The sequence below is a fragment of the Bacillus rossius genome, chromosome 5, assembly GCF_032445375.1.
Source record: "Bacillus rossius redtenbacheri isolate Brsri chromosome 5, Brsri_v3, whole genome shotgun sequence".
In the NCBI taxonomy this organism is placed as follows: Eukaryota; Metazoa; Arthropoda; class Insecta; order Phasmatodea; family Bacillidae; genus Bacillus; species Bacillus rossius.
Genome location: NC_086333.1, coordinates 71,475,346 through 71,494,319, shown reverse-complemented (window position 1 = coordinate 71,494,319; position 18,974 = coordinate 71,475,346). Strand labels below are relative to the sequence as shown.

Genomic DNA, 18,974 nt, shown 5'->3' with positions numbered 1-18,974 from the left:
GGCCTGTAGCGCCATAGGAACTGCTAGCGAAATGCTCGTGGCGTTGTGTGCAGTTTTTTTGATTTCTTTCTGCTTGAGAAACTCCAGGTTCCATTGTATATATTATCATAAAGTGCCTATTGATTTTGTTCCATGGTTTTGTATTTAATCATGGTGTGGCTAAAATAAAATTTTCTGAAGCAGAATGATATTTATAAAATCAAATTTTTACTCTGGGATCCTAAAAAAATTATGCACGGAGAAAAAAGGTTTGGAGATTATCATGCCTGCAGTCCAACATCACATAATTTACCTCACACGAAGAGTGATTTGAGTGCATGAACCGGTGGCTGGACGAATGACTGCTGGTGGTTGGCGGTTGTTTCGTTTATTTCCTAGGGATAACTGGAAGTTAGTTGTGAAAATAATTTCCTACTCACCAGCCAGGCAGGCCATAGTGCAGTAGACGGTCGCAGTCAGCTCTGATACCACGGGCCAGCTTGGGCAACCTGTCAACTCCGAGAGGGAGGGCGCAAGTACTGTTTTTCATCTCTTAAGGCTGGTATTCCACGACACAAAAAATACGGTTTAGGTGTTGAATATGCTACACCTGTACACTGACCGTTTTCCTAGTGCACGATAGGACACGGCCAGGCCCTTAGATTAGGGAACCGATTTTGGTGTCCAATTCGTTGTTGCCCAAATTCCGCGCATGCGCAGAGCTCACTTTTTCATTGATTTCATCCGGATCGCTGCACCCTTGTCTAGCGTCATTAACTCGTATATAGTAATTTTTGTGATTATTGGGGGGACATAACAAGCATTATAGTGTGCCAAATGAAGTTTTATGATGGCGAAACTATCCTGGAATACATTTTGTACACTTTAATAATCATAAGAAATAATCACAACTTTAAAGGTACTTGAAAAATTAGAAAAGCGGTGCTATTTCTGTGCTATGGTGCTGATTTTTGCAGTAAAAATTGTATAGATTGCTGCAAAACGTCTGCTAGGATGCATTGAAACTGGTTTCTAGCCTTGCGCTTCTGGAATACGGCCTGAGAGTTAGGTTACGGTTGTATCCACACCACGCAGTGCTTATTTCTTACCTTACTCGAACGTCTTGGAATACCATCCTTAGCACAATTAAAACACAAGCCCTCGATATAGCATCACATTTAATGTGGCAAAGGTCGTGGATTTGCTACCAACACTCCGGCATGCCTCAAAGCTGTTTTTGATTTAGCTTTTGGGTTTAAAGGAACATACCTAACGCAATGTATACAACAAGACTCACTATCTTCGGGTCAATGCATGTAGTAAAAGTTATCAGAATGTGAAATAATTTTGGCAAGGAAATGTCTTAACAAAACTCTACATAAACTGTGCAGACAATATTGTAAGTATTATGAGTTAAACTTATGTACATAACATGAATGAGCTTAAAATGCAATCAATCAAAATATTCCAACCATATTTCAGCAACTCTCAAAAACAAATGGACATTGCCAAATACCATACTAGTTTTGCCACTCTTGTACAAACATATTATTTCTGAAATAATGTCATACTACACTAAAAACAATAATAATATTTAAAAAAAATTATATTACTTCCATTCTCAACAAATGTGTATATAAAATCACATTAACTTTTAAAACAGGGAACATAATTTTAAAAAAAACCTAGTTCAGCCTAACACTTTATAAATCATGGTCATAAAACTAAAACTAAGATTAATTTTAGAAAAATTATTATGTAGAAAGTAGTGTTATTTTATTTTTGTCCATGTATTTTAAATAAGAATACTGATAATCATCTCTCAGTAATGAGAACTAAGTTAACTTTTATTAACTTATCTCAAGGGGAAAATTTATTAATACACACACACACAGTTACACACACACACACACACTCTCACACTCAAAAACACTAACACATTAGAGGGACATCAAAGTATTTAGGATCTGACACTGAAGCACTAAGCTCACACTAAATTTCGGTGGCCAAAGTTAAACATCCACATGTGTTTCAATCATAAACAAGTCTCATGCAAAAAAATATGGTGGATAACATGTTTTTGGCACACAGGAAAGAAAACATATACGTATTTTAAAAAAAAAAGGTATACGTCAGGGTTTTTCACAGATGTTGCTACGAACCTTCTATGTTGACCATGACAAATGCATAGAATTTTATCAAACATAATGCATTTTAATAAGAAGATATATATGTAAAACCACTTAAGTACAAATATGGATCAAAAACCAAGGCTTTGCTTTTCTGGATAACTGCTTCCTGGTAGGGACATTTAAGAACACCCACAAGTTTTATCCGTAAAGCAGCGACGCAGGTCTGCCGTTCCGCACACGTGCTCGGCTGTTGGTCCGCCCGGCACAGCCCTGTCGCCACGCTGGACGCAATCCCTCGACTCGGGGAGTGTCGACGGCAACTGGCACTCTCGGCTGCTCCTATTGGTCAGTTCCTCTTGGCGGCCAAGGATTCTTTCCTCTTGAAGCTCTGCACAGAACACGCACGTTTAACAGTCGACCGCACAGAGTCGGCTTGTGGACCCAGCATGCCTGTCAGGACATTGGGATCTCTAATTCTTGATCTCCTGATGTTTAGTTGTCTAGTTCAAGATGGCCAACTTCACTTTTTTGGGGGCCCAACACACACATTATTAAACAATAAATTTCTTAAAACAATTCATTTTTTTAGTATTATTTTGTACGTTAACCAGAAAATACAATATGTATCATGTTGCTTAGAAACAAACAAAAAAAAAATTCTTAAAAACAGTACATATTTGCAAAAAAGAAAAAACTAAAAATAATTACCAAGTAATAAACCATGACAAAAACATAAATAATATTTTTCAATGTTTCTGTGAGAATGTCATGGGTTTGTAACAGTTTCTGCTGACTGCAGACATTTAAATTATCAGTATCTGAAACACACATGTCACGCAGATGACCTTATAACTAGAAACCCAGAAAATTCGCGGGTTCAATGACCTCCAGGATGGACTCCAATATAATCTACACACTCGGGCAAATGCCAACTGTTCATTGGCAGTTGACTTGTGAGTCGTCTCGACTGGGTGGCCTGTGATTCGACACTTCTTTGAGCGAGGGTCTCTAATTGGCCCTCGATCCTCCAGATTAACAGTGAACCAATGACAGAAGCAGCGCTAAGGGGTCGTCCATTAATCACGTAATGTTTTTTTAGCAAATTTTTAAGCCCCCCTCCCTCCTAGTGATTTGTGGTGAGGTTTTAGACTAAAAACCCCCCCTCCCCCCAACAAATCACGTGTATTTTTTCGGTACAAAATATTTTTAAAAATTTCAAATATTATCTTTAAATATAGGTATAATCTAATTTAATTCTGGAAAATTAAGCACAGCATGTATATTCGGAGCCAAAATCACAGTCTTACTGGCGACTGGCAAGCCGAGCTGGGCGGGGATATTGTTGCCTGGCTACGGCGAGTCAAGGTCACGCGTCGCTTTTCGGTTTAGTAGAAATCGCGTGAAAAAATAAATACACGTGATAACTCTCTACACCCCTCCTCCCCCCTCGTGATAGTTCGTGATTTTTCTGGAAACCCCCCCCCCCCCCCCCCCCCCCCCCACTCCTTTCGAGCCTCACGTGATTAATGGACGATCCCTAAGGTAGAATTATTTGAATTTTAGCATAACACGAAATGAACCCGCGAATTTTCCGGGTCTCTACCCATGACTACGCGAACTACGATAGTACTGGAGGATCAGCAGCACGGGGCACAGGGGCACCCCGGGAGGGACTACAGACACGCACCTGGGCCGCCATCTGGCGAAGCATGGCCTGCATGCTGGGCCCGGTGTGCGCCACCAGCTGCGACAGGAGGCTCTCCGAGTCCTGCAGCAGCACGTACGGGTGGTCGAACTCCTGCAACGAGGGGCCCAGGCCTGCCAACACCGCCCGTGCGTGCCGCCCTGCTCCCGAACCCACGTCTCCACCGCTTCTTGAATCAACCTTAGGGCTCAGCATCTCGACAGTACGAGGAATCATTACCGGCAGTGTTAAGTTGTGAATTGCGATAAAACGGATACAACACCGATGAGCATTTCGATACACCACTTATCAAAAACGCAAGTAAATACGTATAAAGAAACTAAAATCAAAAAATAAGCAGCATTTTCCATAAAAACTTAGCTCTTATCACTAAACCCTAATCTTTTAATACATTAAATTCAATGAATTAAATATATATATAAGTTTTGTATCAAAATATATGTAGTAAATAGACAAATTTTTTTTACCTATTTTGATCTAATAACTGTTATTAGCAACTCATTTTTGCATTACGACATTAGTACAGTCATCAAAAAAACAATTGCTATTAATTTTTATTGTTCCGAGAAGTTAGACGTGCTTATTATTATTATTTTGTAAAATAACTATCGCCAAGTGTCATATTTGTTGAACATGCTACCTATCTGTAATAACCGCAACTCACCTTCTACTTACTGTCTCACACAATCTCTCCCCGCGAACGGCGGGTGACACTCACCACCACGATCCCTGCGTCCATGACCAGCACTCTGTCGCTGTCCATGACCGTCGCCAGCCGGTGAGCGATCGTCAGCACGGTGCGCTCCGCGAATTTACTCCTGATGGTCGTCTGGATCAGCGCATCCGTCCTGTACGCACACAGACACATCGCACCATGGCCCACGCTTCCCACGTGCACGTTCACAGCAAATAAACTAACACACAAAGAAAACATTATGGCGAAGATACCGTATCCAACAATTGATTTGGAATAAGAAAACTAAAAAGGGTTTTCCAGTATGTATTGTAACGTTGCAAGACCCTGTCCTTGCCAGCTTTTACGAGTATTTGTTAGAGGAATAAATATTATGTTAGTTATTCAGAATGGATCAGTTGATTACGTAAATCCACATCATAGTGACCTGGTTTTGAATTTATATCTTATCATTAGAGTCCCGATTATATGGTGAATCGCGATAAATCGAAATAACATCGAAAAACACATTAACGTGCGACAAAACACGAAAATAGGCAACATTCAGTAGCTGTTATTATTTATTTAACATAAACTTCTGGTTTCCATTGCATCATTATGGCTGGAATCAACTCGGCATGTTTTGATTTCCATTCTAGACCACTAGAAATGAAATACAGGTTATATGTACAATGTCTGTGCTTTGTTTTGATTCTTTCATAGAGTCCATAGATACATACGATGCAAAGACGTGAAACCTAGATTAGGCGGAAAAAATCTCGGAACATGTTCCAATAAGGATGGTATACTAGTACTTTGCGACACTGAAACAGTACTCTAGCGTCTAGCCATAGAGTTTTCACACATTTTAAAATATATCTTTTTGAGTTGCTGTTTTTGTATTGAGTATTGTTGTATATTGCTGTTTCTTGTAAGTTATAAAATTCTGGTTTTATTTAGTTTTGTTAATAAACAATGGTTTTTAACTTTTACTAAAAATAAAACCGATAACACCGAAATCTCATATTTTTAAAACGAAATTGATCAAAAAATAACACCATAAAATCGGGACTCTAGATAAGCAATAATATTCTGGTAATTAATGGTAATATTTAATTATTTTACTTAGAAAATCCTTTTAAATAGATTTTTACTGGTTTTCCTTTTGCTGGCTAGATCATTATGTCTGCAAGTGTGAATTTCAATGTTTTGTTTTATAATGATAAATTTACATATATGATTCATGATGTGTTGTGACGTAACTAGAACATAAGACAGTGCTGTGGGTAAAAAAGTAAGAAAGACTTGCAGCGACACAGCAGCGGCGAAATGATAAGACAATTTTTCGCATCCTGTGTAAGAGAGAGTCGGAGACATGTGACAAAACTAGGGGCAGCCCTCAAAGAGAGGAATCGATGAATAGTAGATGTTAGAATAATATGTATAGCCAATAGCAAGGCAAAGTTTTGGGGAAGTCCCCAGTACAATAATTTTCATGAGGGTTTTGTACTGCGCTTTGTGTCGTCAGTCGTGCGAGGGCCATCTCAGCGGCTCGGCAATATGTAATTTTGATCATTTGAGAGAAGAATAAAAATCAAAATTCATTTGAGTCATTTTACTTGATAGTTATAGTTAACAGATTCAAGTCATTCAACAGTCATAGATAAAACTGTTCACCTTACTACCTGCAACAGTCATCAAGATATGTCTTCAAGTGATTTTATTTGTGCAAGGAACAACCGGGCATGATTGCGACTTGTTGCCGTATAAATTCAAGGAATGTTAAACATTTCATCACCTTCTTTTATCGCATAATCGTCCACTCACATAATTATCACATCGTTATTTTAAGGCATCAAAATTTGAAGGGAAAAAAAAAATCTCGCATAATAGTTGCATGATGTTTTTGGTCCCGCTGTTAAAAAAAGAGTCAAGCTCTTTGTGTTGGTAGTCAAAGTGACAGGCTAAAGCACCGTGCAACAGCAATCGGTTTTCAAGTTGCTGTCGTTCATTTTGGTAGTTATAATATAATGGGAAAATACAGTAATTACAATACACCTCAGCTGCGGTCTGAACGCAGCAGTAACGGGACACTCACTGGGGGTCCACGTTGGCCGTGGCCTCGTCCAGCACGAGGATGCGGCTGCGACGCACGATGGCCCGCGCCAGGCACACCAGCTGGCGCTGGCCGGCGCTCATGTTGCGTCCGCCCTCCGTGATGTGCCCCGCCAGGCCGCCCGGCATGGCGCGCACCGCCTCCTGCAGCTTCACCTGGCGCAGTGCCTGCCACAGCACCTCGTCCGAGTGCTCCGAGAAGGGGTCCAGGTTGTCTCGCATCGTCCCCGAGAACAGCATCGGCTCCTGGCGGGCCCACGCACCGGCGAATCAAGGCCAAAGCCCGCCACGCGCACGGTACAACATTCCTTACCGCATTGTGAGCTAGGAGTCGCACCGGCTCCACTACCAGTTTCTTCACTCGAATTCAAACCCGGATACCAGCAGCTGTACGGGCTGGGCAACTGGTTTTGCATAATAGACAGCGTCCTATTTTCGTTGCTTGGTGTGTTCCAATATTTAAGGAGTGGCCAATCAGAACTCACGAAAACAGCACAAGGGGTTGTTTACACTTTTAAACGCGCATGTCGTGATAAACATGGACGGAAAGAAGTGGACTAGTGACCAACTTCTCGTTTTAATAAATGCATACAAAGAAAAGCCTTGTTTGTATGCAGTAAAAAATGAGAATTATCATAATAAAAATTTGTTGTGGAGAATATTCTCTTAACAAAACTAGTAAGGCAGCTAGAATCGTGTGCAGCAGAAACTTGTAGCGCGCCTAGTGTTTCAGCTAGTAGCCTACACAGTACAGAAACCAGTAAGCATTCTAGTAAGCAAACTAGTAGAAAATATTGTACCATGTGCGGTGGGCTTTAACCTCCATGGCCATGGCCATGGCCTTTAAACAACCACCCCAGCTCTTACGAATGATGTCGTTAAACCATGAAAAACCAATATGTATTAAGATGGATGGACTGAGGCCATGTTTGAATTCAAGTATGCAGTTGTGTACTTGTGACCTTGCATGCATACTTCACTTGCCCGTGTGGCGTACTTGTCAAATCCGGACAAGTTCATTGTTCTGCCTCTTCGACCGGTACTAGCCAAAAAAATGTAACAGAAAAACAATGATTAACTGAAAATATTGATTTGTAACACTTGATCCATGTCACATGAATTAACTGCTACAGTATTTACTTTATGATAATACGTTAGTTTAGTACTTACAATCCGTACGTATGTGCATGTATTTATTGAAACATTCTTAAAAAAAACATATACATATATTTTATTTAATTTATTAAAAACATTCAAATATAAAATGGAAATGATTTTACAAAATGGCAACGAGTTTATTTACGTGAAGTACACGAGAAGTACCCAGATTCATTTACTTACACACCTGAATACTTCACTTCCCGTTCAGACAGTCCATGTGATTCAGTTCTGGGTACAAGTATGTGTAGGCATATATTTCAGGTAAATCCAGACACGGTCTAAGATTGGAACCTGAGTTGACCTGAATGCTAACCCAACGTTCTACTTCAGCGACATCCAGCTCATGACATCCAGCTCATGAATTATAAGATGAGACTGAAGCAACGATAGAATGAAAGTTCTTTAACCCAGCCATTTCAGAGACATTAGCAATTTCACCGGTATGTCGAACATTAATATAATTTTGAAGGAAATACCAATAAAAAATTAAAACACAATAGAATGGTTTTTAAAATGATTTGTAATAAGCTACTCAATAGAAAGAAAAATTACAAATCATTAAAAACATGTACCTGTAAAATCTAAAATGTGAAATACAAACAGCTAGAAAACACTGTACTAAAATGAAAAATGACACTAACTCTAAACTCTGAGCAAACTAAACATTTCGGAATGCACGCTGAAGGGAAAGGTAGACGGCAGGAATCCAGTCGAATCTAGAATGTGCCTGACCATATAATGTGGAATTTTAAGACCTTTCACCGTACAATGAACAAATGGAGTGAGGATGGGAAAGGGAGGGAGAAAAATCTCCTGCTCACGGCAATGTCAGCAAGGTTTCCCCACCTGTGGACAGGGCCATCGAAGAAAACCAATTAATCAATTATTTGAGGTACAACTTTACAAACCCCACAATTGAAAAAGAAATCTAAATATTAAATAATATAAATGTTAGTGACCATAAATGCATAGATCACGTAACGCTGTAGCAATATTAGCAATATTAGCAATACCTCCCCCCCTCCCCTTTCCGCGACCCTGCCAGCAAGTGATCCGAGCCCTCGACCCCCGCTGTCGCCCGTCGCCCGTCGCCCCACCTGGGGGATGATGGCGATGCGGTCACGCAGGTCGTGCAGGCCGATGGACATCACGTCCACGCCGTCGATCCAGATCCTGCCCTCCTGGATGGCAAGCCTGAAGAGCGCGGCGATGAGCGACGACTTGCCGGCTCCAGTGCGCCCCACTATGCCCACCTGCAACCCCGCCAGCACATACCTGCGGTGTCGTCTTCCCACACTAGCAACACCTAGCGGAGACAGTTGGGACTGTGTTGGGAATGGGTGGGGTGGGTGAGGAGGTGGAAGAGGGGCCAGTATAGTTAGGAGGGGATGATGAAAAGAAGGAATGGTTAGAAGGAAAAGAAGAGAAAGGGGAGGAGAGTGGAAAGGGGAGGAGAGTGGAAAGGGGAGGAGAGTGGAAAGGGGAGAAGAGTGGAAAGGGGAGGAGAGTGGAAAGGGTAGGAGAGTGGAAAGGGGAGGAGAGGGGAAAGAAAAGGAGAGGGGAAAGGGGAGGAGAGGGGAAAGGGGAGGAGAGTGGAAATGGGAGGAGAGTGGAAATGGGAGGAGAGTGGAAAGGGGAGGAGAGTGGAAAGGGGAGGAGAGTGGAAAGGGGAGGAGAGTGGAAAGGGGAGGAGAGTGGAAAGGGGAGGAGAGTGGAAAGGGGAGGAGAGTGGAAAGGGGAGGAGAGGGGAAAGAAAAGGAGAGGGGAAAGGGGAGGAGAGGGGAAAGGGGAGGAGAGTGGAAATGGGAGGAGAGTGGAAAGGGGAGGAGAGTGGAAAGGGGAGGAGAGTGGAAAGGGGAGGAGAGTGGAAAGGGGAGGAGAGTGGAAAGGGGAGGAGAGTGGAAAGGGGAGGAGAGTGGAAAGGGGAGGAGAGGGGAAAGGGAAGGAGAGGGGAAAGGGAAGGAGAGGGGAAAGGGAAGGAGAGGGGAAAGGGAAGGAGAGGGGAAAGGGAAGGAGAGGGGAAAGGGGAGGAGATGGGAAAGGGGACAAGAGGGGAAAGGGGAGGAGAGGGGAAAGAAGTTGTTTTGCTCACCTTATGGAATCAATTCTAGAATTTTAGAGATTAAAATTCTGAATATTCTGTTCACATTACATTAAAGTATTCATCAATTATTTTTTTTTTCCAAGGCATACTCACAGAAGCTGAACATACTGTTATGAATTAACATTAATTAATGATGCAATAAAACACTTAAGATGCATTGTAAACTAGGGTTAATGATACTACAAATACCCACTTGAACAAACAAAATAAATGCGTACACTAAAACCCTATTTTGAGATCTCATTTACAGTGACCTTGCTTTTTCAGGAATTATTCATCAAATTTCTAATAACTTTTTTTTATACAACAGGGTGATTAAATGTAATCAAACATCAGCAAACACAATATATAAAAAATACTTGCAGGAATGTGCCTATTTTTGAAGTTCAAAAGATAATTTTTTTCAGAGATAATTTCCACAAGATTTAAATTGGACAGCATACAATGCTACAACTATTTATAGTTAATGTGTAATGAAAAGAAGCGAGGTGTTAAAAGAGAAAATGTTTAGTTAGCAGAAGGCAGCCGGAAATTTAATTTTCATGACTTTATGCACCAATAACATGAACATTGGGACTTTCTCATGACTTTTGTAACCAGCAGTTACTAACTTCATAATTCTTACAATTATCACACAAAATTATTTAATAGTAATAAGTTGCATATTAGGTAAACATATTACGTATACAAAAATCACAAATCCATTGAAGCACATAAATGTTCGCACACAGTTCATGCTCACGAAGTGAAAATGTGAGTCACTCACTTTCTCCCGAGCTTTGACTGTAAGATTCAAGTTCTTGAGAACTGGCTCTTCGTGTGGATCGTACCGTAGGTACAGGTGATCAAACTTTATCTCTCCCTGCTGGGGCCAGGCCGGATCGGGACGCTTGTCTGTCAAAAATTGTACATTTAAATTTTCAAGAAACATACCTAATATTCGATGGTTTATTTCAAGAATAGAAAGCTTGCAGCTATATTTACAGTGCCAAAGAAACTTTTGCAATTATTTAAGTCAATTTTTTGTTCTCAGCAAGGAAGTCAATTAAAACAAAAAAATTTACAAGTTTATGTTCTGAAAGTTATTTTAGAAAATAATTATTAACATTTTGGACCAATCAAATCCTGAAATACTATCACTGTGCAGCTGCACTGGAATTTTTTATCACTTATTATTCTACTACTACATTTTCCATCACCGATGTTGGTGTATTTGCCATCACCGATGTTGGTGTATTTGCCATCACCGATGTTGGTGTATTTGCCATCACCGATGTTGGTGTATTTGCCATCACCGATGTTGGTGTATTTGCCATCACCGATGTTGGTGTATTTGCCATCACCGATGTTGGTGTATTTGCCATCACCGATGTTGGTGTATTTGCCATCACCGATGTTGGTGTATTTTCCATCACCGATGTTGGTGTATTTTCCATCACCGATGTTGGTGTATTTTCCATCACCGATGTTGGTGTATTTTCCATCACCGATGTTGGTGTATTTTCCATCACCGATGTTGGTGTATTTTCCATCACCGATGTTGGTGTATTATCCATCACCGATGTTGGTGTATTTGCCATCACCGATGATGGTGTATTTGCCATCACCGATGTTGGTATATTATCCATCACCGATGTTGGTGTATTTACAATCACCGATGTTGGTGTATTTACAATCACCGATGTTGGTATAATTTCAAACACAATTAAATTAAGTTTTCAATTTATTTTTAACCCTAAATTTTTTCTCATTACTAATTACTTCATTATAAAAAAGTTTAAGCATCAAAGTAAAATTGACTTTATTTTAGTGAAATATTTAAAAAAAAATTCTTACTGCAATAAATAAACAGAATGCAAAAATAATACAACCTACACCACTGAAATCTCTAGTTTTAAAATCAGTACTGATGCATAAATAAAAAAAACCACGAAGTCTCGTCTCCAGACACAGATGACGTCCGCCGGTTTGCAGCGGGAGCGAGGAGAGTGGGGCACACCTGGGTCAGACTCCAGCGCGGGCTCCCTCTCCACATTGGTGTACTCCAGCACCCTCTCCACCGACGTCATCTGGTTCTCCATCTCGGCGGACTGCCGCATGCCCCACTGGAACATGCCCGTCAGCGCGATGGACTGCGTGATGGCCAGGCCCACGTTGCCGCCGTACTCCTCTGCAACCACAACGCCCAGCGATCACCGACCAGGGGTCTGCCAACATTCACACAATATGCTACATCAAAGAATAACTGTACATTCGATATTTGTGAAGTAAATTTATATTCAATTCAACATTTCAAATTGAAAAAAAAAACTGTTGACTGTTCATTATTAATACCCTAAGTAGTACACATTTCACAAAAAAAAAATTAAATTAAAAAAAAAAAAAAAAGGAACTAACTAAAAACGGAACATTGCGAGGTCTCAGTTCAGGGGAACTACTAGTAAAAATAATAAAATAAAATAGCCATTTAATATGTCTGAATAAATGAAATAGGTACACATAAACAAGTATGCAAACACACACGTGTCACACTTCCCACAGAGTGAGTAAAGAAAGAGAGACGTCACTCCCATGTGGGCAAAAGCTCTTTATTGGATAGTCTCTTTTGGGAGCAGTAGGTGGGTAGTAATTTTCTGTATACGAACCAACCTCAGCAAAAGACAGAAAACAAACCCATCAAATACGTAATAATATGTAAGGAAAAAACATATTTTGGATAGATCTATGTAGTAGTGCCTATATTCTGCATACTAATAACCATAACTAATATTTGTGTTAACTGTTTAATGTCTTCCCTTGTCAAAATACATTTTATATCTTCATATTCAAAAAATTTATTTTCATAGATTTATTGCTCACACTGGCTAGTTTTTCCCCCTCTTAATATCTTTCGTTTCAGGGAGGTTTATGTTTATAACTCGCACACATCTTTTCCACCTCATTTTCAATTTTTTAAACAAATTCAATTAGAATTTTCAAGTTATCTAGTAACCAAAACCATGAAAGTACATATACATGTATGAAAGACTACAAACTTTGTAACAAAAACAAGTGCAACAGTGTGAGCAGCCTTTAAAATAGTTTTGTTTATGTACACATAACGGTGATAATTTGACTACAGTAAAATTAAATAGCTTTAAATATTAAAAAATGCAAAAGAAATATTTTTAGGTTATCAAAAACAATTATTATTGTTTGAATATAAACTGTACCTTAAAACCATACTGGTTGGTACTTTATTCAGAGGTATGTAATAGCATGGGAACTATCTAGTGTTGCCCCCTGATCCTGCCTATCCTAGAGCTGAGCACTTGCACACAACGCCAGGAAAACAGCACTAGAGCAAGAACTGACCTTGACCCATGACGAGGAAGCTGAGTGTGACCACGCAGATGTACAGAGTGCACACCCCATCCAACCACAAGCCAAACGCCCTGCTGGTCGCGATGAACAGGTAGTACGCCGACGAGTGAAGGTCCTGCAATGAGGAGGAGATGCAAGCAAGGCAAGCTTTTCTCAAATGTCATTTTTTAATCTCTATTTTTAAAGACTACAGTTTTCAACACTCATACGAAACACAAAAAATGATGCAACTATTCTGAGGAATGATTTGAAGCCATCTTTGGTAAAAATTAAAAAGTAATTCTAAGATGAATTTGGTTATTTAATGGTCAAAAACGGTTTTAATTCATTTTTATCCTAGAAAAAAAAAATCATCAAGAAAGTAATCTAATAAAAAAATTAACTTGAAATGATCCAACAGTTAATAAGTGTTTAAAATTACTTTCAAACACAGTGTTAAATTTTCATTGTACCAATCCCATGTATCAATGGACTGATATCAATGAGTATTTGACTGTGTGAAAGTGCCTTCAGATGGCCAGAGAAGGGGGGGAAGGAGGGGAAATATTCTCTCACCTGGTGGCGGTCAAACTCCTTCTTGAGGATGGCCTGGGCTTGAAAAGCTCTGATGGTCGTCAGACCCTGCAGCGACGCATTGAAGTGCGTGAACACAGGGCTGCGGGCTGTAACACGGCACACGAATCCTGGTTCGTACCTCACACGCAGCAAGCATGCGACATATCAGCAGAGTGAGTGCTGAACGTAACTTTCAATTTTCCCTCATGTGGACAAATAAATCCACTAAGTCACCTGTCAAAAAAAACTTCTGTTTATGTAATAACGTGAATTCTGATATTTTTCAAAATTTAAAATCCATAAAGTATACAGTTGAACTAAATTAATGAATTAATAATTAGCAAAGCTACTGGCATTATTTTATAAATTAAATTTACTAAATAAAAACTGCTACCAGACAAAACAATACAAATTCAAATGGTATGACTGACTGACTGAATGCTTGCAAGTATGCTATGACATCTGAAAAGAATAGGAGTTCAAATATTCTAAAAAGTCACCCACTTGTGCTCTCGAGCCTCTTGATGTTCCTGGAGGTGGCGACGTAGTAAACCCGCAAGAGGAAGAACACCAGGAACATAACACAAGTAGGTATGAGCATCCAATAGTTGACGATCGCTACGACGGTCGTGATCGCGATGAGCCCCATTCCAATCTGGAACAGGAGACATACAAGCTCCATGCAAAAAGAAGAAAACTTCATTTTTAAATACACAGTTGCACAAGATGTGCACTACATCTAGATCTTTGTTTAGATCCTACATTACGTTTGAGAGTGGATGTAGGCTTGCTAGCGATGGGAGCCAGTTGTGTTGCATGTGCATGTCTGTTATCCTGCAGATAAACAACCAGCCTATCTTATGCGTCATGCAAGTTGCCCACATTTAAAACATCTGCCACAGCCTGCTCACTAGTTGGCCTGGCTACAGAAGTTAAGAGGTGGTATGGTTAATAGGATTCCTGTTGTCAGTCAGTATTACACCAAAAGAATATATAGAAAGAAAAATTCTGGGAAAATAGGGGGGATATGGGAAAGAGAGGGGGAGATATGGGGAAAGAGAGGAGGAGATATGGGGAATGAGAGGGGGAGATATGGGGAAAGAGAGGGGGAGATATGGTGACAAGAGGAGGGATATGGTGAAAAAAGGGGGGAGATAGGTAAATGCTAGTAATTTAATTTAAAGTGTTGAAGGGTTTTGCTATGTGTATCATTCTCAAGTAACTATTCATGAGTTAACAGTAATTCGGCAACTTCCTGCCATGACACCTTGACCACAGCCTAGTCTCTCTCGACCACTGCCCGGAGTAGGAAGCAACCACTGCACCTTGAGAACTTCAACCTTTGTATTACCGATCCACTGACTTCCGCCACTTGTAATTATTTCTTAAACCTCCTTTCATCTTTGAAGCCTAATCCGTAGTGGTAGATTGTTTTACCTAATGATTTAGTCTAGTAATGGACATTTGAAACGAAAAAACGAGTCTTAACATCAAGACCAGGTCACAAGGTGCCCTGGTCCGCACCCAAGTAAATTAATTGCTGTTGGCGTTTTTACCATATCATTGTGGTTAGAGTAGATGTTAATTGTATTTCTCGTGTGGAATACAGTTCAACTAAAAACCATCTTACCAGAAACTGTTAGTACTCTGTCAGCTTGATTACGTGAGCACCTGTACAGGGGCTCCGGAGAAATCACCGACGACTACCCTTCAGTATCGTAACAGCATGGCGACCACTCACTCACGAGCTGGTAGGGTGTATAAATAAGATCAAGGGGGAAATTAAGCCTATTCATACGGTCCGTGTCACGGACCTGGAGTAGAGTAGCAAGCCGGCTCCACGTGCCTGTCTACGTGGTGGCACCCAAGTTCACGCAGAGACTCTGGTTAAATATGTATCTCTCTCTTTAGACATCAAAGTCCTGGATCCTGTTAGTAGAAATCATTTTATAACAATGTAAATAAAGCACACGAGGATATTATATACTCTTATCATGGCAACAGAGGGTGAATAACTTAAGTTTCAAATTACGTATAACTAAAATATTACTAAATACATAATAAAGAATGCCAAGGATTAATCCTCAAAAGGAAATACATCGCAACTTTATTACAATTCGTAGCACAACTTCACTATTGATATGTACATAACAAGATACACCACCTAAACAAGGAGAAATACGGCACAGTACCTGCAATACATCGATCATGACTTGAGGCAATAAGTCGTCAATAGCTCCAATGTCCTTCGAAAATCTGTTCAAGATACGACCTGCAACAAGATTACTTCATTGAAATAGTAGCCTAGAAAAAAAAAAAAAAAGTATGTATGAAAAATTTGTTTTCTCAAGTTTGAGGCTATGTTTAAAGATCAGCATACCTGATGGATTGTTGTTGAAGAACCACATGGTCGCATGGGTGATGGAAACGAACATGGCGTTGTGCAAGCGCACAGACGCGCGCATGCAGAGAGTGAAGAAGAGGAACGACCGGCTGAGAGCAATGACGACGGTCAGAGCTGTGATCGCAGCATAGATGTAGATGCACATCTCCGAGCTCATCAGCCCCTCACTGCCGTCTTGCGCCTCTGACGCGTTGGTATGGACAGCCTCCGTCGTGTTGGTAAGGGCGGCCGCTGCCACCTGCTTGCTACGCTTCTCCTCCAAGTTAGTCCTGTTCAAGTAACAAACCATTTGCTCTTTATTAAGAAACACTAAAGGAATCAAACAAATTGAAAAAACAGAGAGAAACATACACACACATGAATGGTCTAGTACTTTTACTTCCATGTTTCAACACTGTAAAGTTTCCCATCACCAATTTTAGTTATAGAACAAAATTCAAATATTATAATTTACTCAATTAACCACATACCAGGGTGCTGGGTCACAAATGGTATAAAAATGTTGCCAACAAAGAAACATGAAAATGTAAAACATCGTTATAAATTGGTAAGTCAGGTTGCAAATGAGGCAATAAGAATACAAACTGGTGTAACGGGCGTTTTTGACCCGTTACACATTTTCACTGCGACGTACAAGGGTGTTCAATAACATTCCTGCGAAGGCAACTCAACTTGACTGTGGGTTAGGCAACCTGGAAAGTTTGTGTGAGGCTATATAATATTCTCATTCATTTGACTGTTACGTGACACCGGAAGTTCTGCCTTGTGCTCATACATTCTGCACAGATTTCGTGAGCGGCATTAAAAAATATTATAGTTCATTATGACCATTGCCCCTGGAGGGATATATAAATCCAAGATTTTGCAGAAACAAGAGAACCGGCACCTATGCTCCCAAGACACCGCACCGCCACTACGCGAGACCCAGCGAAGCTCTGCCCGCCAGCCATGCCTGACCGCAGGACGTCATCATCAGGGCAAGCCCTGCCACTAGAGACCATAACCGAGACGTCGGCATGGACATGAATACTCACTCGGTGGTTAACAAGTAAAGAAACGTTGAAGAAACAAGTAATCTCCGAGCAAGAGTAAAGTGGCAACAGGGGCATTGCAGGAGAATTTGAGTGGCTGGTTTGAGTACTGGACGAGTGAGGAAACACTCGCTCGGCAAGTGTCTAGTCAAACAAGCAGTACCTAGCAGGAGAGTTAACAGAATGAGAGTGAATACATGATGACTTACACCCTCGCATATCCCACACCCCGTTCACAGAGAGTGAACACAATGGAAGGGTGATTGGGCACGGTAGGGAGTAGGGAGGGAACCGGCGACTCACCAGAAGGAGAGCCAGTAGTCGCCGGAGCTGGCCAGGCTCTGGGCCAGCACCACCATGAGCAGCATCAGGAGAATGATGAGCCACGAGCCCGCGGCCCTGAAGTAGCCCGCGTACACGTGGCCGCCCACCTTGCCCACGCTCACCTCCTCCGCCACGGGCACCGGCCCGGCCAGCTCGTCCAGCGAGGTGATGCTCTGGCAGGGACAGACACGTGCAGTGCACACTCTCTGCAGTCTACGTCACTCGAGTTAGCAGCACTGCATCTCACATCCCTCCCTCCCTCCCCAAGACCACAAGTAACATTCTTACATAGGGGTTATTACACTCAAACATGGCTCAAAAAGGCAATATCCTCTCCCGAGAACAAATTATTATATCTTTATAATTTTGTGGGGTATATGTGTGTTTGCTTAAATACTTAAATTCATGAACTTTTTCTTTCTTTTAAAGTTGTATGAAAAAACTTAAGTCCAGTGCCCGAGAATAAAAAAAAATATATTTGTGAGTACTAGGCCAAGCTCTGAATTACGTAATGTTATGATTTGCAGCTGCATCCTTTCTCTGTGCGATAGCTCCTCCCGAGAAGTCTTCCTGGAACCGTACCTGACCATGGGCGCCAAAATAACTTGGAAAACGTTGATTCACTGCATTGCAACAAAATACCTGCTTAGCAAAAATAAAATAAAAATAAACTTAATTATGGAATGATATTTAATTTACACAAAATGATTTTCAAGAATTGTATAATTTTGTAAAATTTACTATTATAAGCAGCTTTTTCTTGTGAAAAGTAAATGTCAAATGCAAAAAAGAATTTGCTGTAAGCACATTTTTTTTTAAATTAATGCAAAGTTGAAAGAAAATAAAGAAATATTGTTTTTTTATTGCCTGTATTGGAAGAAAGAATTAACTAGCAGTCCGTAAATCTAATTTTCAGCTATTAAGTTGTCTGAAGGAGAATGCTGCAGCAGAAGTGATGATGAGGCCACAGGCGGTGATCGAGTGGTCACATAACTTGGCTCCAGCCAAGGCAAACCGGGTTTTAATTCCCGACGAGGTCAAACCTGGATTATGCACAAGAGGGTAAACGTGCAGACATTGTTACCTTGTAAGCTGGTGGTGGGTTTCATTGGAGTACTCCAGTCCCCCCCTTCCCTACCCACCATTCATTGCATTGTATTGCTCCTCCAACTCATTACTTTTCATCGGTATCTGACAGTGGTATCAGCTTCCACGCACTTACAAGTAATCCCATTAATACCTTCAATTAAAAAATCTTTAAAATAAGTTTACTCCAAATATTAAGATGCTAATAAATAACGAACATAATATTCCTTTACGGAAATCAGCTATCCCATCCATTAAATTATTTCACATATTAAACAGGCTTGTTAAGAACTTAATATTTAAAAAGCCTATATTACATTTATTTTAAGTATTTTATAAATT

The 18,974-nt window shown here is 40.5% G+C and overlaps 1 protein-coding gene across 5 annotated transcripts in view; it reads right to left on the bottom strand.

The window, feature by feature from the left end:
* Positions 1-2,172: 2,172 nt before the first annotated feature.
* Positions 2,173-18,974, bottom strand: part of LOC134531996 (ATP-binding cassette subfamily C member 4-like) — a 125,250-nt gene continuing 108,448 nt past the window's right edge. For all 5 annotated transcript variants that reach the window (XM_063368111.1, XM_063368110.1, XM_063368112.1 and 2 more), the window contains 13 exons: positions 17,526-17,719; positions 16,168-16,460; positions 15,980-16,059; positions 14,292-14,442; positions 13,788-13,894; positions 13,224-13,347; positions 11,869-12,039; positions 10,636-10,763; positions 8,863-9,018; positions 6,588-6,850; positions 4,535-4,664; positions 3,799-3,909; positions 2,173-2,499 (listed from right to left, as the gene is read on the bottom strand). In XM_063368111.1, coding sequence (XP_063224181.1) covers positions 2,458-2,499; positions 3,799-3,909; positions 4,535-4,664; positions 6,588-6,850; positions 8,863-9,018; positions 10,636-10,763; positions 11,869-12,039; positions 13,224-13,347; positions 13,788-13,894; positions 14,292-14,442; positions 15,980-16,059; positions 16,168-16,460; positions 17,526-17,719 — 1,950 coding nt within the window. In that variant the 3' untranslated portion in view covers positions 2,173-2,457. The remainder of the gene's footprint in view (positions 2,500-3,798; positions 3,910-4,534; positions 4,665-6,587; positions 6,851-8,862; positions 9,019-10,635; positions 10,764-11,868; positions 12,040-13,223; positions 13,348-13,787; positions 13,895-14,291; positions 14,443-15,979; positions 16,060-16,167; positions 16,461-17,525; positions 17,720-18,974) is intronic.